This window comes from Mustelus asterias, chromosome 13, assembly GCF_964213995.1.
Source record: "Mustelus asterias chromosome 13, sMusAst1.hap1.1, whole genome shotgun sequence".
Taxonomy (NCBI): Eukaryota; Metazoa; Chordata; class Chondrichthyes; order Carcharhiniformes; family Triakidae; genus Mustelus; species Mustelus asterias.
In genome coordinates this window covers 49932607-49954060 of record NC_135813.1, presented here as the reverse complement: position 1 = coordinate 49954060, position 21454 = coordinate 49932607, and the positions used below count along the sequence as shown (strand labels likewise).

The following is a 21454-nucleotide window of genomic DNA, read 5'->3' as shown; positions in this document are numbered from 1 at the left end:
CCGCACACCCTCTCTCGCCCCGCACACCCTCTCTCGCCCCGCACACCCTCTCTCGCCCCGCACACCCTCTCTCGCCCCGCGCACCCTCTCTCGCCCCGCACACCCTCTCTTGCCCCGCACACCCTCTCTCGCACTGCACACCCTCTCTCGCCCCGCACACCCTCTCTCGCCCCGCACACCCTCTCTCGCCCCGCACACCCTCTCTCGCCCCGCACACCCTCTCTCGCCCCGCACACCCTCTCTCGCCCCGCACACCCTCTCTCGCCCCGCACACCCTCTCTCGCCCCGCACACTCTCTCTCGCCCCGCACACTCTCTCTCGCCCCGCACACCCTCTCTCGCACCGCACACCCTCTCTCGCCCCGCACACCCTCTCTCGCCCCGCACACCCTCTCTCTGGCCCCGCACACTCTCGCCCCGCACACCCTCTCTCGCCCCGCACACCCTCTCTCGCCCCGCACACCCTCTCTAGCCCTGCACACTCTCTCTCGCCCCGCACACCCTCTCTCGCCCACACACCCTCTCCCGCCCCGCACACTCTCTCTCGCCCCGCACACCCTCTCTCGCCCCGCACACCCTCTCTCGCACCGCACACCCTCTCTCGCCCCGCACACCCTCTCTCGCCCCGCACACCCTCTCTCGCCCCGCACACTCTCGCCCCGCACACCCTCTCTCGCCCCGCACACCCTCTCTCGCCCCGCACACCCTCTCTCGCCCCGCACACCCTCTCTCGCCCCGCACACCCTCTCTCGCCCCGCACACCGTCTCTCGCCCCGCACACCCTCTCGCCCCGCACACCCTCTCTCGCCCCGCACACCCTCTCTCGCCCCGCACACTCTCTCTCGCCCTGCACACTCTCTCTCGCCCTGCACACTCTCTCTCGCCCTGCACACTCTCTCTCGCCCTGCACACTCTCTCTCGCCCTGCACACTCTCTCTCGCCCTGCACACCCTCTCTCGCACCTCACACCCTCTCTCGCCCCGCACACCCTCTCTCGCCCCGCACACTCTCGCCCAGCACACCCTCTCTCGCCCCGCACACCCTCTCTCGCCCTGCACACTCTCTCTCGCCCCGCACACCTTCTCTCGCCCACACACCCTCTCCCGCCCCGCACACTCTCACTCGCACGCACATCCTCTCTCGCCTCGCATACCCGCTCTCGCCCCGCACACCGTCTCTCGCCCCGCACACCGTCTCTCGCCCCGCACACCGTCTCTCGCCCCGTACACTGTCTCTCGCCCCGCACACCGTCTCTCGCCCCGCACACCGTCTCTCGCCCCGCACACCGTCTCTCGCCCCGCACACCGTCTCTCGCCCCGCACACCCTCACTCGCCCCGCACACCCTCTCCCGCCCCGCACACCCTCTCCCACCCCGCACACCCTCTCTCGCCCCGCACACCCTCATTCGCCCCGCACACCCTCATTCGCCCCGCACACCCTCTCCCGCCCCGCACACCCTCTCCCGCCACGCACACCCTCTCCCGCCCCGCACACCCTCTCCGGCCCCGCACACCCTCTCCGGCCCCGCACACCCTCTCCGGCCCCGCACACCCTCTCCCGCCCCGCACACCCTCTCCCGCCCCGCACACCCTCTCTCGCCCCGCACACCGTCTCTCGCCCCGCACACCGTCTCTCGCCCCGCACACAGTCTCTCGCCCCGCACACCGTCTCTCACCCCGCACACCGTCTCTCGCCCCGCACACCGTCTGTCGCACACCGTCTCTCGCCCCGCACACCGTCTCTCGCCCCGCACCCCCTCTCTCGCCCCGCACACCCTCTCCAGCCCCGCACACCATCTCTCGCCCCGCACACCGTCTCTCGCCCCGCACACCGTCTCTCGCCCCGCACACCGTCTCTCGCCCCGCACACCGTCTCTCGCCCCGCACACCGTCTCTCGCCCCGCACACCGTCTCTCGCCCCGCACACCGTTTCTCGCCCCGCACACCGTCTGTCGCACACCGTCTCTCGCCCCGCACACCGTCTCTCGCCCCGCACACCGTCTCTCGCCCCGCACACCGTCTGTCGCCCCGCACACCATCTCTCGCCCCCCACACCCTCTCTCGCCCCGCACACCGTGTCTCGCCCCGCACACCCTCTCTCGCCCCGCACACCATCTCTCGCCTCACACACCCCCTTTCGCCCCGCACACCGTCTCTCGCCCCCCACACCCTCTCTCGCCCCGCACACCGTGTCTCGCCCCGCACATCCTCTCTCGCCCCGCACACCATCTCTCGCCTTGCACACCCCCTTTCGCCCCGCACACCGTCTCTCGCCCCGCACACCGTCTCTCGCCCCGCACACTGTCTCTCGCCCACACACCGTGTCTCGCCCCGCGCACCCTCTCTCGCCTCGCACACCCCCTTTTGCCCCGCACACCGTCTCTCGCCCCGCACACCGTCTCTCGCCCCGCACACCGTCTCTCGCCCCGCACACCGTCTGTCGCACACCGTCTCTCGCCCCGCACAACGTCTGTCGCCCCGCACACCCTCTCTCGCCCGCACACCCTCTCTCGCCCCGCACACTCTCTCTTGCCCCGCACACCCTCTCTCGCCCACACTCCCTCTCCCGCCCCGCACACCCTCTCTCGCCTGCACATCCCCTCTCGCCCGCACACCCTCTCTCGCCTCGCATACGCGCTCTCGCCCCGCACACCGTCTCTCGCCCCGCACACCGCCTCTCGCCCCGCACACCGTCTCTCGCCCCGCACACCGTCTCTCTCGCCCCGCACACCGTCTCTCGCCCCGCACACCCTCTCTCGCCCCGCACACCCTCTCTCGCCCCGCACACCCTCTCTCGCCCCGCACACACTCTCTCGCCCCGCACACCCTCTCTCGCCCCGCACACCCTCTCTCGCCCCGCACACCCTCTCTCGCCCCGCACACCCTCTCTCGCCCCGCACACCGTCTCTCGCCCCGCACACCGTCTCTCGCCCCGCACACCGTCTCTCGCCCCGCACACCGTCTCTCGCCCCGCACACCCTCTCCCGCCCCGCACACCCTCTCCCGCCCCGCACACCCTCTCTCGCCCCGCACACCCTCTCTCGCCCCACACACCGTCTCTCGCCCCGCACACCATCTCTCGCCCCGCACACCCTCTCTCGCCCCGCACACCGTCTCTCGCCCCGCACACCGTCTCTCGCCCCGCACACCGTCTCTCGCCCCGCACACCGTCACTCGCCCCGCACACCGTCTCTCGCCCCGCACACCGTCTCTCGCCCCGCACACCGTCTCTCGCCCCGCACACCGTCTCTCGCCCCGCACACCGTCTCTCGCCCCGCACACCGTCTCTCGCCCCGCACACCCTCTCCTGCCCCGCACACCGTCCCTCGCCCCGCACACCGTCTCTCGCCCCGCGCACCCTCTCTCGCCCCGCGCACCCTCTCTCGCCCCGCACACCCTCTCTCCTCCCGCACACCCTCTCTCCTCCCGCACACCCTCTCTCACCCCGCACACTCTCACTCGCCTCGTACACCCTCTCTCGCCCCGCACACCGTCTCTCGCCCCGCACCCCCTCTCTCACCCCGCACCCCCTCTCTCGCCCCGCACCCCCTCTCTCGCCCCGCACACCGTCTCTCGCCCCGCACACCGTCTCTCGCCCCGCACCCCCTCTCTCGCCCCGCACACCGCCTCTCGCCCCGCACACCGTCTCTCGCCCCGCACACCGTCTCTCGCCCCGCACACCGTCTCTCGCCCCGCACACCGTCTCTCGCCCCGCACACCGTCTCTCGCCCTGCACACCGTCTCTCGCCCCGCACACCGTCTCTCGCCCCGCACACCCTCTCCCGCCCCGTACACCCTCTCTCCTCTCGCACACTGTCTCTCGCCCCGCACACCGTCTCTCGCCCCGCACACCCTCTCCCGCCCCGCACACCCTCTCTCCTCTCGCACACCCTCTCTCGCCTCGCACACCCCCTTTCGCCCCGCACACTGTCTCTGTCCCCGCACACCCTCTCCAGCCCCGCACACCGTCTCTCGCCCCGCACACTCTCTCCAGCCCCGCACACTCTCTCCAGCCCCGCACACCGTCTCTCGCCCCGCACACCGTCTCTCGCCCCGCACACCGTCTGTCGCACACCGTCTCCCGCCCCGCACACCCTCTCCCGCCCCGCACACCCTCTCCCGCCCCGCACACCCTCTCTCGCCCCGCACACCCTCTCGCCTCGCACACCCTCTCTCGCCCCGCACACCCTCTCGCCTCGCACACCCTCTCTCGCCCCGCACACTGTCTCTCGCCCCGCACACTCTCTCTCGCCCCGCACACTCTCTCTCGCCCCGCACACCGTCTCTCGCCCCGCACACTGTCTCTCGCCCCGCACACCGTGTCTCGCCCCGCACACCGTCTCTCGCCCCGCACTCCCTCTCGCCCCGCACACCCTCTCTCGCCCCGCACACCCTCTCTCGCCCCGCACACTGTCTCTCGCCCCGCACACCGTGTCTCGCCCCGCACACCGTCTCTCGCCCCGCACACCGTCTCTCGCCCCGCACACCCTCTCCCGCCCCGCACACCCTTTCCCGCCCCGCTCACCGTCTCTCGCCCCGCACACCCTCTCTCGCCCCGCACACCGTGTCTCGCCCCGCTCACCGTCTCTCGCCCCGCACACCCTCTCGCCTCGCACACCCTCTCTCGCCCCGCACACTGTCTCTCGCCCCGCACACCGTGTCTCGCCCCGCTCACCGTCTCTCGCCCCGCACACCCTCTCGCCCCGCACACCGTCTCTCGCCCCGCACACCCTCTCTCGCCCCGCACACCGTGTCTCGCCCCGCACACCGTCTCTCGCCCCGCACACCCTCTCTCGCCCCGCACACTGTCTCTCGCCCCACACACCGTGTCTCGCCCCGCACACCCTCTCTCGCCCCGCACACCCTCTCTCGCCTCGCACACCCCCTTTTGCCCCGCACACCGTCTCTCGCCCCGCACACCGTCTCTCGCCCCGCACACCGTCTCTCGCCCCGCACACCGTCTCTCGCCCCGCACACCGTCTGTCGCACACCGTCTCTCGCCCTGCACACCGTCTCTCGCCCCGCACAACGTCTGTCGCCCCGCACACCGTCTGTCGCCCCCCACACCCTCTCTCGCCCCGCACACCGTGTCTCGCCCCGCACACCCTCTCTCGCCCCGCACACCCTCTCTCGCCCCCCACACCCTCTCTCGCCCCGCACACCGTGTCTCGCCCCGCACACCCTCTCTCGCCCCGCACCCCATCTCTCGCCTCGCACACCCCCTTTCGCCCCGCACACCGTCTCTCGCCCCACACACCGTCTCCCGCCCCGCGCACCCTCTCTCGCCCCGCACACCCTCTCTCGCCCCGCACACCATCTCTCGCCCCGCACACCCTCATTCGCCCCGCACACCCTCTCTCCTCCCGCACACCCTCTCTCCTCCCGCACACCCTCTCCCACCCCGCACACCCTCTCGCCTCGCACACCCCCTTTCGCCCCGCACACCGTCTCTCGCCCCGCACACCGTCTCTCGCCCTGCACACCCTCCCTTGCCCTGCACACCCTCCCTCCTCCCGCACACCCTCTCTCGCCCCGCACACCCTCTCCCACCCCACACACCCTCTCCAGCCCCGCACACCCTCTCTCGCCCCGCACACCCTCTCTCGCCCCGCACACCGTCTCTTGCCCCGCACACCGTCTCTCGCCCCGCACACCCTCTCCCACCCCACACACCCTCTCTCGCCTCGCACACCCTCTCTCGCCCCGCACACCCTCTCTTGCCCCGCACACCGTCTCTTGCCCCGCACACCGTCTCTTGCCCCGCACACCGTCTCCCGCCCCACACACCCTCTCCAGCCCCGCACACCCTCTCCCGCCCCACACACCCTCTCCAGCCCCGCACACCGTCTCTCGCCCCGCACACCGCCTCTCGCCCCGCACACCCTCCCTCCTCCCACACACCTTCTCTCGCCCTGCACTCCCTCTCTCCACCCGCACTCCATCCCTCCCCCTGCGCACCTTCCCTTCCCTTCCCCGCACACTCTCTCTCGTCCCGCACACCTTCTCTCACCCCAGACACCTTTTCTTGCCCCACACATCCTCTCTTGCTCCACACACCATCTCTCGCCCCGCACACCCTCTCTCGCCCCACACACCCTCTCTCACCCCACACACCCTCTCTCGTCCCACACACCCTCCCTCCCCCCGCACACCCTCTCTCATCCCCTCTCTCACCCTCTCTCGCACAGCCTCCAGTCACTCATCTACTCAGTTTCCAGTGGATCCTGCTGCCTCATTCCCCAATCTGGACGCCTGGAACCCGCTTCCCAGCATCCCCTCTGCCTGGGCTCCCCTCTGCCTGGGCTCCCCTCTGCCTGGGCTCCCCTCTGCCTGGGCTCCCCTCTGCCTGGGCTCCCCTCTGCCTGGGTTCCCCTCTGCCTGGTCTCCCCTCTGCCTGGTCTCCCCTCTGCCTGGGCTCCCCTCTGCCTGGGCTCCCCTCTGCCTGGGCTCCCCTCTGCCTGGGCTCCCCTCTGCCGGGGCTCCCCTCTGCTGGGGCTCCCATCTGCCCCAGTGCTCCTCTGTATTGTCCAAGCAGGCATCCCAACTACAGCTATATGCCACTTGTCCATTTCTCACACCATCAGCCCTGTGGCCTGCTGCGCCACGTTCTCAGATAGAATTGGAGAGTTTGATCACAGGAAGGATACAGGAAGCTCAGTGATATTGGAGGAGTTCTCTGAAAACTTTGCGCTCCTGGTTAATGTTGACATCTTGTCTGTTCTAGCTGCTATTTCGTGGCTGGCTGAATTTCAGAGACTGTACGACACAATCCCGTGTGTGGAAGTGGAGACACTGAAAGAACATCGCGATCAGGTCTTACACGTCAGCTTTTCTCACAATGGCTATTTATTTGGATCCTGTTCCAAGGACTGTTTTGTCAAGGTAAGATCTGTCTCATTCTGTGTGAGGGGACACACACGCACGCACGCACGCACACACACACACACCCCCCCCCCCCCCCCCCCCTGTCTCTGTGAGGATTCGATCTCTTCCGTCTCTCTCTCTGTGAGGACTCGATCTCTCTCTCTTTGTGATGGTACGATCTCTCTCTCTCTGTGAAGATACGATCTCTCTCTCCCTGTGAAGATACGCTCTCTCTCTCTCTCTCTCTGTGAAGATACGATCTCTCTCTCTCTGTGAAGATACGATCTCTCTCTCCCTGTGAAGATACGCTCTCTCTCTCTCTCTGTGAGGATACGATCTCTCTCTCTGTGAAGATACGCTCTCTCTCTTTCTCTCCCTGTGAGGATACGATCTCTCTCTCTGTCTCTGAGGATACCATCTCTGCCTTTCTGTGAGGTTACAATCGTTTTCTCTCTCTGTGTGAGGATTTGATCTGTCTCTCTCACTTTCTCTCTGTGTGAGGATAGGATCTCTTTCTCTGTCTCTGTGAGGATACGATCTCTCTCTCTCAATCTCTGCCGCTCTGTGAGGATACGATCACTCTCCCTCTGTGAGGATTCGATTTCTCTCTCTCATCTGTAAGTATACGATCTCTCTCTGTCTCTCTTTCTCTCTCTTTTATCTCTCTGTGAGGATACAGACACTCTCTCTCTCTCTCTTTGTGAGGATAGGATCCCTCTCTAGCTTAGGGGTTTAAAAAAAAGGACCTCTGACTAGCTTAGATGTTTAAAAAAATGGCGTATGGACAAGTTGGGACATGCTGTAAACCTCTATGACTCTCTCTCTCTATGAGGATAGAATCTCTCTCTGTGAGGATTCGATCTCTTTCTCTGTGAGGATTCGATCTCTCTCTCTCTTTCTGTGAGGGTACGATCGTTCTCTCTCACTCTCTCTCTGTGTGAGGATAGGATCTCTCTCTTTCTATCTGTGAGGATGCGATCTTTCTTTCTGGTTGTATCACAGCTTGGTAGGGCTCCTCTCTGCCCAAGACCGTAGCCCAATCCATCACGCAAACCAGTCTCCCATCCATTGATTCTGTCTACATTTCCCGCTGCCTCGGCAAAGCAGCCAGCATAATTAAGGACCCCACGCACCCTGGACATTCTCTCTTCCACTTTCTTCCATTGGGAAAAAGATTCAAAAGTCTGAGGTCATGTACCAACCGACTCAAGAACAGCTTCTTCCCTGCTGCCATCAGACTTTTGAATGGATCTACCTTGCATTAAGTTGATCTTTCTCTGCACCCTAGCTATGACTGTAACACTACATCCTGTACCCTCTCGTTTCCTTCTCAATGTACGGTATGTTTTGTCTGGAGAGCGCCCAAGAAACAATACTTCTCACTGTATGTTAATACATGTGACAATAATAAATCAAAACAAAATCAAAGATCTCTCTCTCTGTGAAGATACGATCTCTTTCTCTCTGTGAGGACATGTGTGCTCTTTCTTTCTTTCTCTCTGAGGATTCGACCCCTCTCTCTCTCCCTCTGAGGATTCAAACTCTCTCTCTCTCCCTCTCTCTCTCTCTGTGTGAGGATAGAACATAGAACATAACAGCGCAGTACAGGCCCTTCGGCCTTCGATGTTGCGCCGACCAGTGAAACCAATCTAAAGCCCATCTAACCTACACTATTCCAATGTCATCCATATGTTTATCCAATAACTAGATAAACTGGATTTGTGAATGTGTGGATCTGACACTATGGCTGGAATTTTACCGCCTTTCCTGCCCCGGGGTTCGCAGGATGGCATTCTCCGCTGGCCTCGGGCGGGATCTTACGAGCCTCAGGCAGGCGAGGCGGTAAATTTCCGGGATGTATCCTGCATTTAAAAACTGGAGGAAGGCTACTGATAGTAGATGGTAGTTGTTGTGCCTACTCACTGTGAACCCTTCTCCTATTTGGAGATACCATCTCTCCTCCAACACCCCCGTTCAAATAAATATTGACCAAAGTTTTCTGTCTTCACAAAGTGACCCATCTCTGCAGAAGACCCAATGCTGTTGCAATTTTCACTGCACATGGTCCTATATTCCAGCAGGTCTGGATCTTGTCCACAACCCTAAACCGACCAATCTGATCGATCCCTTCTGGAATCTCACTGAATTGTTAGGGTGCAGAAGGAGTCAATTTGGCCCATCGTGTCTGCACTGGCTCTCTGAATGGGAAATTCACTTGCCCCACCTTCTCCCCACCTTCACCTCTTCAGATATTTGAACCTGCCCCCACCACACTCTTAGGTTGTGCTTTCTAAACTCCAATCACTTACTGCGTGAAAAAGTTTTTCTTACTCTCATGTCACCCTTGCTTCTTTTGCCAAGTACTTTAAATCTGTGTCCTCTCGTTCTCATGAGTGGGAACAGTTTCTCCCTCTCGACTCTGTTCAGACCCCCTCATGGTTTTGAGCACCTCTATCAAATCTCCTCTCAGCCTTCTCGTCCCCAAGGAGAACAGTCCCAACTTCTCCAGTTTATCTCCATAACTCAAGTTAATTAAGCAGGCAGCATAATCAAGGACCCCACACACCCTGGACATTCTCTCTTCCACCTTCTTCCATCGGGAAAAAGATACAAAAGTCTGAGATCACGTACCAACCGACTCAAGAACAGCTTCTTCTCTGCTGCCATCAAACTTTTGAACGGATCTACCTTAGGGGAGGCGATGACCGAGTGGTATTATCGCTGGTCTATTAATCCAGAAACTCAGCTAATGTTCTGGGGACTCGGGTTCGAATCCCGCCACAGCAGATGGTGGAATTTGAATTCAATAAAATATATCTGGAATTAAGAATCTACTGATGACCATGAAAACATTGTCGATTGTCAGAAAAACCCATCTGGTTCGCTAATGTCCTTTAGGGAAGGAAGTTTGCTGTCCTTACCCGGTCTGGCCTACATGTGACTCCAGAGCCAAAGCAATCTGATTGACTCTCAACTGCCCTCCAAAGGCAAATAGGGATGGGCAATAAATGCTGGCCCAGCCAGCGATGCCCATGTCCCATGAATGAATAAAAAAAAACACATTCAGTTGATCTTTCTCTACACCTTAGCTTTGACTGCAACACCACATTCTGCACCCTCTCGGTTCCTTCTCTATGTACGGTATGTTTTGTCCATGTAGCGGGCAAGAAACAACACTTTTCACTATGTTAATACATGTGAGAATAATAAATCAGATCCTCATTGCTGGAACCATTCTTGTGAACCTCCAGTTTACTGTTGCTTACCTCTATGTTTCCGTGTTTATTTGGGGCATTTCATGATAGGATAGGATTTCATGATAGGATCTCTCTCTCTTTCTCACTCTCTCTCTCTCTCAGGATACGATCTCTGCCTCTCTGTGAGGATACAATAGTTTTCTCTCTTTCTCTGTGAGGATGGGATCTCTCCCTCTGTGGGGATTTGATCACTTTCACTGTCTCTCTGTGAGGACAGTAAGAAGATTAACGACACCAGGTTAAAGTCCAACAGGTTTATTTGGTAGCAAAAGCCACGAGCTTTCGGAACAGGCTGTCCATTGGATACAGATTCTCCCACTCTCATACGCTCTCTGTGTGAGGATACAATATCCCTCTCTCTCTCTCTCTCTGTGAGCAAACGATCGCTCTCTCCCCCTCTTTTTCTCTCTATGTGAGGATGCGATTTCTCTCTCTCCTCTCTTTGAGGATACAGACTCCCCCTCACTCTCTCTTTCTGGAGGGGAAAGATCTCTTTCTCTCTCTTTCTGTGAGGATACGATCCCTTCCTCTCTCTCTCTCTGTGTGAGGATACGATCTCTCTCTCTCTCTCTGAGGATACGATCTCTCTGTCTGTGAGGATACGATATCTCTCTCTCTCTCTGTGAGGATATGCTCTCTCCCTCTCTGTGTGAGGATATGATCTCTCTCTCTCTAAGTGAGGATGGGATCTCTCTCTGTCTGTGAGGATACGCTCTCTCTCTCTCTCTCTCTGTGAGGATATGATCTCTCCCTCTCTGTGTGAGGATACGCTCTCTCTCTCTCTGTGAGGATACGATCTCTCTCTGTCTCTCTAAGTGAGGATACGACCTCTCTCTCTCTCTCCCTGAGGATGCGATCTCGATCTCTCCAAGTGAGGATACGATCTCGCTCTCTCTCTCTATGTGGATATGATCTCTCTCTCTCTCTCTGTGAGGATACGATTGCTCTCTCTCTGTGAGGATATGATCTCTCTCTCTCTCTCTGAGGAAGCGATCTCTCTGTGAGGATACGATCTCTCTCTCTGAGGAAGCGATCTCTCTCTCTGTGAGGACACAATCTCTCTCTCTCTCTCTCTGTGAGGATATGATCTCTCTCTCTATCTCTCTCTGTGAGGATACGATCTCTCTCTCTCTCTCTGTCCCTCTCTATGAGGATATGATCTCTCTCCCTCTGTGACGATACAAACTCTCTCTCTCTTTATGAGGATACGATCGCTCTGTGAGGATACGATCTCTCTCTCTCACTCTCTCTGTGAGGATACGATCTCTCTCTATCTCTCTCTGTGAGGATACGATCTCTCTCTCTCTCTCTGTCCCTCTCTATGAGGATATGATCTCTCTCCCTCTGTGACGATACAAACTCTCTCTCTCTTTATGAGGATACGATCGCTCTGTGATGATACAATCTCTCCCTCCCTCTCTCTCTTTGTGAGGATACGATCTCGCTCTCGAAGTGAGGATACGATCTCTCTCTCACTCTCTCTCTGAGGATACAATCTCAGTCTCTGTGTGGATACGATCTTTCTCTCTCTGTGAGAATACGATCTCGCTCTCCCTCTCTCTCTCTGTGAGGATACGATCTCTCTCTCTCTCTGTGAGGAGACAATCTCTCTCTCTCTCTCTGTGAGGATACGATCTCTCTCTCCCTCTCTATGAGGATATGATCTCCCTCTCTCTCTCTGTGAGGATACGATCTCTCTCTCTCTCTCTCTGTGAGGATACGATCTCTCTCCCTCTCTATGAGGATATGATCTCCCTCTCTCTCTCTGTGAGGATACGATCTCTCTCTCCCTCTCTATGAGGATATGATCTCTCTCCCTCTGTGACGATACAACCTCTCTCTCTCTTTGTGAGGATACGATCTCACTCTCGAAGTGAGGATACGATTTCTCTCTCTCTCTGTGAGGATAGTCGCTCTCTCTCTGTGATGATACGATTTCTCTCTCTCTCTCTCTGTGACGATACATTCTCTCTCTCTCTCTCTGTGAGGATACGATCTCTCTCTCTCTCTGTGCGGATATGATCCATCTCTCTCCGTCTCTCTGTGAGGATACAATCTCACCCTCTCTGTGAGCATATGATCTCTCTATCTCTCTCTGTGAGGATACGATCTGTCTCTCTCTCTCTGTGAGCATATGATCTCTCTATCTCTCTCTGTGAGGATACGATCTGTCTCTCTCTCTCTGTGAGCATATGATCTCTCTATCTCTCTCTGTGAGGATACGATCTCTCTCTCTCTCTGTGAGGATACGATCTCTCTCTCTCTCTCTCTCTCTGTGAGGATACGATCTCTCTCTCTCTGTGAGGATACGATCTCTCTCTCTCTCTCTCTCTGTGAGGATACGATCTCTCTCTCTCTCTCTCTGTGAGGATACGATCTCTCTCTCTGTGAGGATACGATCTCTCTCTCTGTGAGGATACGATCTCTCTCTCTGTGGGGATACAATCTCTCTCTCTCTCTCTCTGTGAGGATAGGATCTCTCACTCTCTCTGTGAGGCTACGATCTCTCTCTCTCTCTCTCTCTGTGAGGATACGATCTCTCTCTCTCTGTGAGGATACAATCTCTCTCTCTCTCTCTGTGAGGATACGATCTCTCTCTCTCTGTGAGGATACAATCTCCCTCTCTCTCTCTCTCTTGGTGAGGATACGATCTCTCTCTCCCTCGCTCTCTGTGAGGATACGATCTCTCTCTTTGTGACGATACTATCTCCATCTCTGTCTGTGAGGATACGATCTCTCCCTCTCTGTGAGGATACGATCTCTCTCTCTCTGTGAGGATACGATCTCTCTCTCTCTCTCTCTGTCTGTGAGGATACGATCTCTCTCTCTCTCTCTCTCTGTGAGGATACGATCTCTCCCTCTCTCTCTCTGTGAGGATACGATCTGTCTCTCTCTCTCTGTGAGGATACAATCTCCCTCTCTCTCTCTGTGAGGATACAATCTCCCTCTCTCTCTCTCTTTCTGTGAGGATACGATCACTCTCTCTCTGTGAGGATACGAAAATTGGGCGGGGATCCTGGATTCAGGATTCAATCCTGGACCGGGGAGCGGCGCGGGCTTGGAGGGCCGAAGGGCCTGTTCCTGTGCTGTATTGTTCTTTGTTCTTTGTTCTTTGATACGCTCTCTCTCTCTCTCTGTGAGGATACGATCTCTCTCTCGCTCTCTTTCTGGGAGGGTACGATCTCTGTCTCTCTCTGTGAGGATACGATCTCTCGCTCTCTGTCTGTGAGGATACGATCTCACTCTCTCTCTGTGAGGATACGATCTCTCTCTCTCTCTCTCTCTCTGTGTAAGGATACGATCTCTCTCTCTCTGTGAGGATACGATCTCTCTCTCTCTCTGTGAGGATACGATCTCTCTCTCTCTCTCTGTGAGGATACGATCTCTCTCTCTCTGTGAGGATACGATCTCTCTCTCTCTCTCTGTGAGGATACGATCTCTCTCTCTGTGAGGATATGATCTCTCTCTCTCTCTCTGTGAGGAGACGATTTCTCTCTCTCTCTCTCTCTCAGTGAGGAGACGATTTCTCTCTCTCTCTCTCTCTCTGTGACGATACAATCACCCTCTCTCTCTCTGCGAGGATACCATTTCTCTCTCTCTCTCTCTCAGTGAGGATACGAGCTCTCTCTCTCTCTCTCTCAGTGAGTGGAAAATTTATCTCTCTCTCAGTGAGGAGACGATTTCTCTCTCTCTCTCTGTGACGATACAATCTCTCGCTCTCTCTCTGTGAGGATACCATTTCTCTCTCTCTCTCTCTCAGTGAGGATACGATCTCTCGCTCTCTCTCTCTCTCTGTGAGGATACCATTTCTCTCTCTCTCTCTCTCAGTGTGGATACGATCTCTCGCTCTCTCTCTCTCAGTGAGGAGACGATTTCTCTCTCTCTCTCTCTGTGAGGATACCATTTCTCTCTCTCTCTCAGTGAGGATACGATCTCTCGCTCTCTCTCTCTCAGTGAGGAGACGATTTCTCTCTCTCTCTCTCTCAGTGAGGAGACGATTTCTCTCTCTCTGTGAGGATACGATCTTTCGCTCTCTCTCTGTGAGGATACAATCACCCTCTCTCTCTTTCTCTCTCTGTGAGGAAGCGATCTCTCTCTCTGTCTGTGAGGATACGATCTCTCTCTGTGAGGATACGATCTCTCTCTCTCTCTCTTTGAGGATACAATCTCTCTCTCTCTCTCTTTGAGGATACAATCTCTCTCTCTCTCTGTGAGGATACGATCTCTCTCTCTCTCTCTCTTTGAGGATACAATCTCTCTCTCTCTCTCTTTGAGGATACAATCTCTCTCTCTCTCTCTCTGTGAGGATACGATCACTCTCTCTCTCTCTGTGAGGATACGATCTCTCTCTCTCTCTCTTTGAGGATACAATCTCTCTCTCTCTCTTTGAGGATACAATCTCTCTCTCTCTCTGTGAGGATACGATCTCTCTCTCTCTCTCTTTGAGGATACAATCTCTCTCTCTCTCTTTGAGGATACAATCTCTCTCTCTGTGAGGATACGATCTCTCTCTTTCTCTCTTTGAGGATACAATCTCTCTCTCTCTCTCTCTTTGAGGATACAATCTCTCTCTCTCTCTCATTCTCTCCCTCTGTGAGGATACGATCTCTCGCTCTCTATTTGAGGCTAAAATCTCTCTCTCTCTCTCTCTTTGAGGATACAATCTCTCTCTCTCTCTCTCTGTGAGGATACGATCTCTCGCTCTCTATTTGAGGATACAATCTCTCTCTCTCTCTGTGAGGATACGATCTCTCTCTCTCTGTGAGGATACGATCTCTCTCTCTCTCTCTGTGAGGATACGATCTCTCGCTCTCTATTTGAGGATACAATCTCTCTCTCTCTCTCTCTTTGAGGATACAATCTCTCTCTCTCTCTTTGAGGATACAATCTCTCTCTCTCTCTCTCTGTGAGGATACGATCTCTCGCTCTCTATTTGAGGATACAATCTCTCTCTCTCTCTTTGAGGATACAATCTCTCTCTCTCTCTCTCTGTGACAATACGATCTCTCTCTCTCTCTGTGACGATACGATCTCACTCTCTCTCTCTGTGACGATACGATCTCACTCTCTCTCTCTGTGATGATACGATCTCTCTCTCTCTCTCTGTGACGATACGATCTCTCTCTCTCTCTCTCTGTGTAAGGATACGATCTCTCTCTCCCTCTCTCTCTGTGAGGATACGATCTCTCTCTCCCTCTCTCTCTGAGGATACGATCTCTCTCTCTCTGTGAGGATACGATCTCTCTCTCTCTGTGAGGATACGATCTCTCTCTCCCTCTCTGTGAGGATACGATCTCTCTCTCCCTCTCTCTCTGAGGATACGATCTCTCTCTCTCTCTGTGAGGATACGATCTCTCTCTCCCTCTCTCTCTGTGAGGATACGATCTCTCTCTCTCTCTACCTCTCTCTCTGTGAGGATACGATCTCTCTCTCTCTCTCTCTCTATGAGGATACAAACTCTCTCCCTCTCTCTCTGTGAGGATACGATCTCTCTCTCCCTCTCTCTATGAGGATACGAACTCTCTCCCTCTCTGTGAGGATACGATCTCTCTCTCTCTCTCTCTATGAGGATACGAACTCTCTCCCTCTCTGTGAGGATACGATCTCTCTCTCCCTCTCTCTCTGTGAGGATAAGATCTCACTCTCTCTCTGTGAGAATACAATCTCTCTCTCTGTGAGAATACAATCTCTCTCTCTCTTTGTGAGGATACGCTCTCTCTCTCTCCCTCTCTGTGAGGATAAGATCTCACTCTCCCTCTGTGAGAATACAATCTCTCTCTCTGTGAGAATACAATCTCTCTCTCTCTTTGTGAGGATACGCTCTCTCTCTCTCTCTCTCTGTGAGGATACAATCTCCCTCTCTCTCTGTGAGAATACAATCTCTCTCTCCCTCTCTCTCTGTGAGGATACGATCTCTCTCTCCCTCGCTCTCTGTGAGGATACGATCTCTCTCTCTGTGAGGATACGATCTCTCTCTCTGTGAGGATACGATCTCTCTCTCTGTGGGGATACAATCTCTCTCTCTCTCTCTCTGTGAGGATAGGATCTCTCACTCTCTCTGTGAGGCTACGATCTCTCTCTCTCTCCTCTCTCTGTGAGGATACGATCTCTCTCTCTCTGTGAGGATACAATCTCTCTCTCTCTCTCTGTGAGGATACGATCTCTCTCTCTCTGTGAGGATACAATCTCCCTCTCTCTCTCTCTCTTGGTGAGGATACGATCTCTCTCTCCCTCGCTCTCTGTGAGGATACGATCTCTCTCTTTGTGACGATACTATCTCTATCTCTGTCTGTGAGGATACGATCTCTCTCTCTCTCTCTCTCTGTGAGGATACGATCTCTCCCTCTCTCTCTCTGTGAGGATACGATCTGTCTCTCTCTCTCTGTGAGGATACAATCTCCCTCTCTCTCTCTGTGAGGATACAATCTCCCTCTCTCTCTCTTTCTGTGAGGATACGATCACTCTCTCTCTGTGAGGATACGAAAATTGGGCGGGGATCCTGGATTCAGGATTCAATCCTGGACCGGGGAGCGGCGCGGGCTTGGAGGGCCGAAGGGCCTGTTCCTGTGCTGTATTGTTCTTTGTTCTTTGTTCTTTGATACGCTCTCTCTCTCTCTCCGTGAGGATACGCTCTCTCTCTCTCTCTGTGAGGATACGATCTCTCTCTCTCGCTCTCTTTCTGGGAGGGTACGATCTCTGTCTCTCTCTGTGAGGATACGATCTCTCGCTCTCTGTCTGTGAGGATACGATCTCACTCTCTCTCTGTGAGGATACGATCTCTCTCTCTCTCTCTGTGTAAGGATACGATCTCTCTCTCTCTGTGAGGATACGATCTCTCTCTCTCTGTGAGGATACGATCTCTCTCTCTCTCTCTCTGTGAGGATACGATCTCTCTCTCTCTCTGTGAGGATACGATCTCTCTCTCTCTCTCTGTGAGGATACGATCTCTCTCTCTCTCTCTGTGAGGATACGATCTCTCTCTCTGTGAGGATATGATCTCTCTCTCTCTCTCTGTGAGGAGACGATTTCTCTCTCTCTCTCTCTCTCTCAGTGAGGAGACGATTTCTCTCTCTCTCTCTCTCTGTGACGATACAATCACCCTCTCTCTCTCTCTCTGCGAGGATACCATTTCTCTCTCTCTCTCTCTCAGTGAGGATACGATCTCTCTCTCTCTCTCTCTCAGTGAGTGGAAAATTTATCTCTCTCTCAGTGAGGAGACGATTTCTCTCTCTCTCTCTGTGACGATACAATCTCTCGCTCTCTCTCTGTGAGGATACCATTTCTCTCTCTCTCTCTCTCAGTGAGGATACGATCTCTCGCTCTCTCTCTCTCTCTCTGTGAGGATACCATTTCTCTCTCTCTCTCAGTGAGGATACGATCTCTCGCTCTCTCTCTCTCAGTGAGGAGACGATTTCTCTCTCTCTCTCTCTGTGAGGATACCATTTCTCTCTCTCTCTCTCTCAGTGAGGATACGATCTCTCGCTCTCTCTCTCTCAGTGAGGAGACGATTTCTCTCTCTCTCTCAGTGAGGAGACGATTTCTCTCTCTCTGTGAGGATACGATCTTTCGCTCTCTCTCTGTGAGGATACAATCACCCTCTCTCTCTTTCTCTCTCTGTGAGGAAGCGATCTCTCTCTCTGACTGTGAGGATACGATCTCTCTCTCTCTCTGTCTGTGAGGATACGATCTCTCTCTGTGAGGATACGATCTCTCTCTCTCTCTCTTTGAGGATACAATCTCTCTCTCTCTCTGTGAGGATACGATCTCTCTCTCTCTCTCTGTGAGGATACGATCTCTCTCTCTCTCTCTCTCTCTTTGAGGATACAATCTCTCTCTCTCTCTCTTTGAGGATACAATCTCTCTCTCTCTCTCTCTGTGAGGATACGATCACTCTCTCTCTCTCTGTGAGGATACGATCACTCTCTCTCTCTCTGTGAGGATACGATCTCTCTCTCTCTCTCTTTGAGGATACAATCTCTCTCTCTCTCTCTCTCTTTGAGGATACAATCTCTCTCTCTCTCTGTGAGGATACGATCTCTCTCTTTCTCTCTTTGAGGATACAATCTCTCTCTCTCTCTGTGAGGATACAATCTCTCTCTCTCTCTCATTCTCTCCCTCTGTGAGGATACGATCTCTCGCTCTCTATTTGAGGATACAATCTCTCTCTCTCTCTCTCTCTTTGAGGATACAATCTCTCTCTCTCTCCCTCTGTGAGGATACGATCTCTCGCTCTCTATTTGAGGAAACAATCTCTCTCTCTCTCTGTGAGGATACGATCTCTCTCTCTCTCTGTGAGGATACGATCTCTCTCTCTCTCTCTGTGAGGATACGATCTCTCGCTCTCTATTTGAGGATACAATCTCTCTCTCTCTCTCTCTCTTTGAGGATACAATCTCTCTCTCTCTCTCTCTCTTTGAGGATACAATCTCTCTCTCTCTCTCTCTGTGACGATACGATCTCTCTCTCTCTCTCTCTGTGACGATACGATCTCACTCTCTCTCTCTGTGACGATACGATCTCACTCTCTCTCTCTGTGATGATACGATCTCTCTCTCTCTCTCTCTGTGTAAGGATACGATCTCTCTCTCCCTCTCTCTCTGTGAGGATACGATCTCTCTCTCCCTCTCTCTCTGAGGATACGATCTCTCTCTCTCTGTGAGGATACGATCTCTCTCTCTCTGTGAGGATACGATCTCTCTCTCCCTCTCTGTGAGGATACGATCTCTCTCTCCCTCTCTCTCTGAGGATACGATCTCTCTCTCTCTCTCTCTCTGTGAGGATACGATCTCTCTCTGTGAGGATACGATCTCTCTCTCTCTCTCTGTGAGGATACGATCTCTCTCTCTCTCTCTTTGAGGATACGATCTCTCCCTCCCTCTCTCTCTGAGGATACGATCTCTCTCTCTCTCTCTCTGTGTAAGGATACGATCTCTCTCTCCCTCTCTCTCTGTGAGGATACGATCTCTCTCTCCCTCTCTCTCTGAGGATACGATCTCTCTCTCTCTGTGAGGATACGATCTCTCTCTCTCTGTGAGGATACGATCTCTCTCTCCCTCTCTGTGAGGATACAATCTCTCTCTCCCTCTCTCTCTGAGGATACGATCTCTCTCTCTCTCTCTCTCTGTGAGGATACGATCTCTCTCTGTGAGGATACGATCTCTCTCTCTCTCTCTGTGAGGATACGATCTCTCTCTCTCTCTCTTTGAGGATACGATCTCTCTCTCCCTCTCTCTCTGAGGATACGATCTCTCTCTCTCTCTGAGGATACGATCTCTCTCTCTCTGTGAGGATACGATCTCTCTCTCCCTCCCTGTGAGGATACGATCTCTCTCTCCCTCTCTCTCTGAGGATACGATCTCTCTCTCTCTCTCTCTCTCTCTGTGAGGATACGATCTCTCTCTGTGAGGATACGATCTCTCTCTCCCTCTCTCTCTGTGAGGATACGATCTCTCTCTCCCTCTCTCTTTGTGAGGATACGATCTCTCTCTCTCTCTCTCTCTCTATGAGGATACAAACTCTCTCCCTCTCTCTCTGTGAGGATACGATCTCTCTCTCTCTCTATGAGGATAAGATCTCACTCTCTCCCTCTCTGTGAGGATACGATCTCTCTCTCCCTCTCTCTCTGTGAGGATAAGATCTCACTCTCTCTCTGTGAGAATACAATCTCTCTCTCTGTGAGAATACAATCTCTCTCTCTCTGTGAGGATACGCTCTCTCTCTCTCCCTCTCTGTGAGGATAAGATCTCACTCTCTCTCTGTGAGAATACAATCTCTCTCTCTGTGAGAATACAATCTCTCTCTCTCTTTGTGAGGATACGCTCTCTCTCTCTCTCTCTCTGTGAGGATACAATCTCCCTCTCTCTCTCTCTCTGTGACGATACGATCTCTCTCTCCCTCGCTCTCTGTGAGGATACGATCTCTCTCTCTCTGTGAGGATACGATCTCTCTCACTCTCTCTCTGTGAGGATACGATCTCTCTCTCTCTCTCTCTGTCTGTGAGGATACGATCTCTCTCTCTCTCTCTGTCTGTGAGGATACGATCTCTCTCTCTCTCTCTCTGTCTGTGAGGATACGATCTCTCTCTCTCTCTCTCTGTCTGTGAGGATACGATCTCTCTCTCTCTCTCTCTGTGAGGATACGATCTCTCTCTCTCTGTGAGGATACGATCTCTCTCTCCCTCTCTCTCTGTGAGGATACGATCTCTCTCTCTCTGTGAGGATACGATCTCTCTCTCTCTCTCTCTGTCTGTGAGGATACGATCTCTCTCTCTCTGTCTGTGAGGATACGATCTCTCTCTCTCTCTCTCTGTCTGTGAGGATACGAACTCTCTCCCTCACTCTCTGTGAGGATACGATCTCTCTCTCTCTCTCTGTGTACGGATACGATCTCTCTCTCTCTCTCTCTGTGAGGATACGATCTCTCTCTCTCTCTCTCTGTGAGGATACGATCTCTCTCTCTCTCTCTCTGTGAGGATACGATCTCTCTCTCTCTGAGGATACGATCTCTCTCTCCCTCTCTCTCTGTGAGGATACGATCTCTCTCTCTCTCTCCCTCTCTGTGAGGATAAGATCTCACTCTCTCTCTCTCTGTGAGGATACGATCTCTCTCTCTCTCTCTCTGTGAGGATACGATCTCTCTCTCTCTGTGAGGATACGATCTCCCTCTCTTTCTCTCTTGGTGAGGATACGATCTCTCTCTCCCTCGCTCTCTGTGAGGATACGATCTCTCTCTTTGTGACGATACTATCTCCATCTCTGTCTGTGAGGATACGATCTCTCCCTCTCTGTGAGGATACGATCTCTCTCTCTCTGTGAGGATACGATCTCTCTCTCCCTGTGAGGATACGATCTGTCTCTCTCTGTGAGGATACGATCTGTCTCTCTCTCTGTGAGGATACAATCTCCCTCTCTCTCTGTGAGGATACGATCTCTCTCTCTCTCTGTGAGGATACGATCTCTCTCTCTCTCTCTGTGAGGATACGATCTCTCGCTCTCTATTTGAGGATACAATCTCTCTCTCTCTCTCTCTTTGAGGATACAATCTCTCTCTCTCTCTCTCTTTGAGGATACAATCTCTCTCTCTCTCTCTCTGTGACGATACGATCTCTCTCTCTCTCTGTGACGATACGATCTCACTCTCTCTCTCTGTGACGATACGATCTCACTCTCTCTCTCTGTGATGATACGATCTCTCTCTCTCTCTCTTTGAGGATACAATCTCTCTCTCTCTCTCTCTGTGAGGATACGATCTCTCGCTCTCTATTTGAGGATACAATCTCTCTCTCTCTCTGTGAGGATACGATCTCTCTCTCTCTCTGTGAGGATACGATCTCTC

At 54.7% G+C, this 21454-nt stretch overlaps 1 protein-coding gene across 4 annotated transcripts in view; it reads left to right on the top strand.

The window, feature by feature from the left end:
• The window catches only part of fbxw5 (F-box and WD repeat domain containing 5), a 296735-nt gene that overhangs the window by 75928 nt on the left and 199353 nt on the right, over window positions 1–21454 (top strand). For all 4 annotated transcript variants that reach the window (XM_078226724.1, XM_078226726.1, XM_078226725.1 and 1 more), the window contains exon 3: window positions 6724–6881. In XM_078226724.1, the coding sequence (XP_078082850.1) occupies window positions 6724–6881 (158 nt within the window). The remainder of the gene's footprint in view (window positions 1–6723; window positions 6882–21454) is intronic.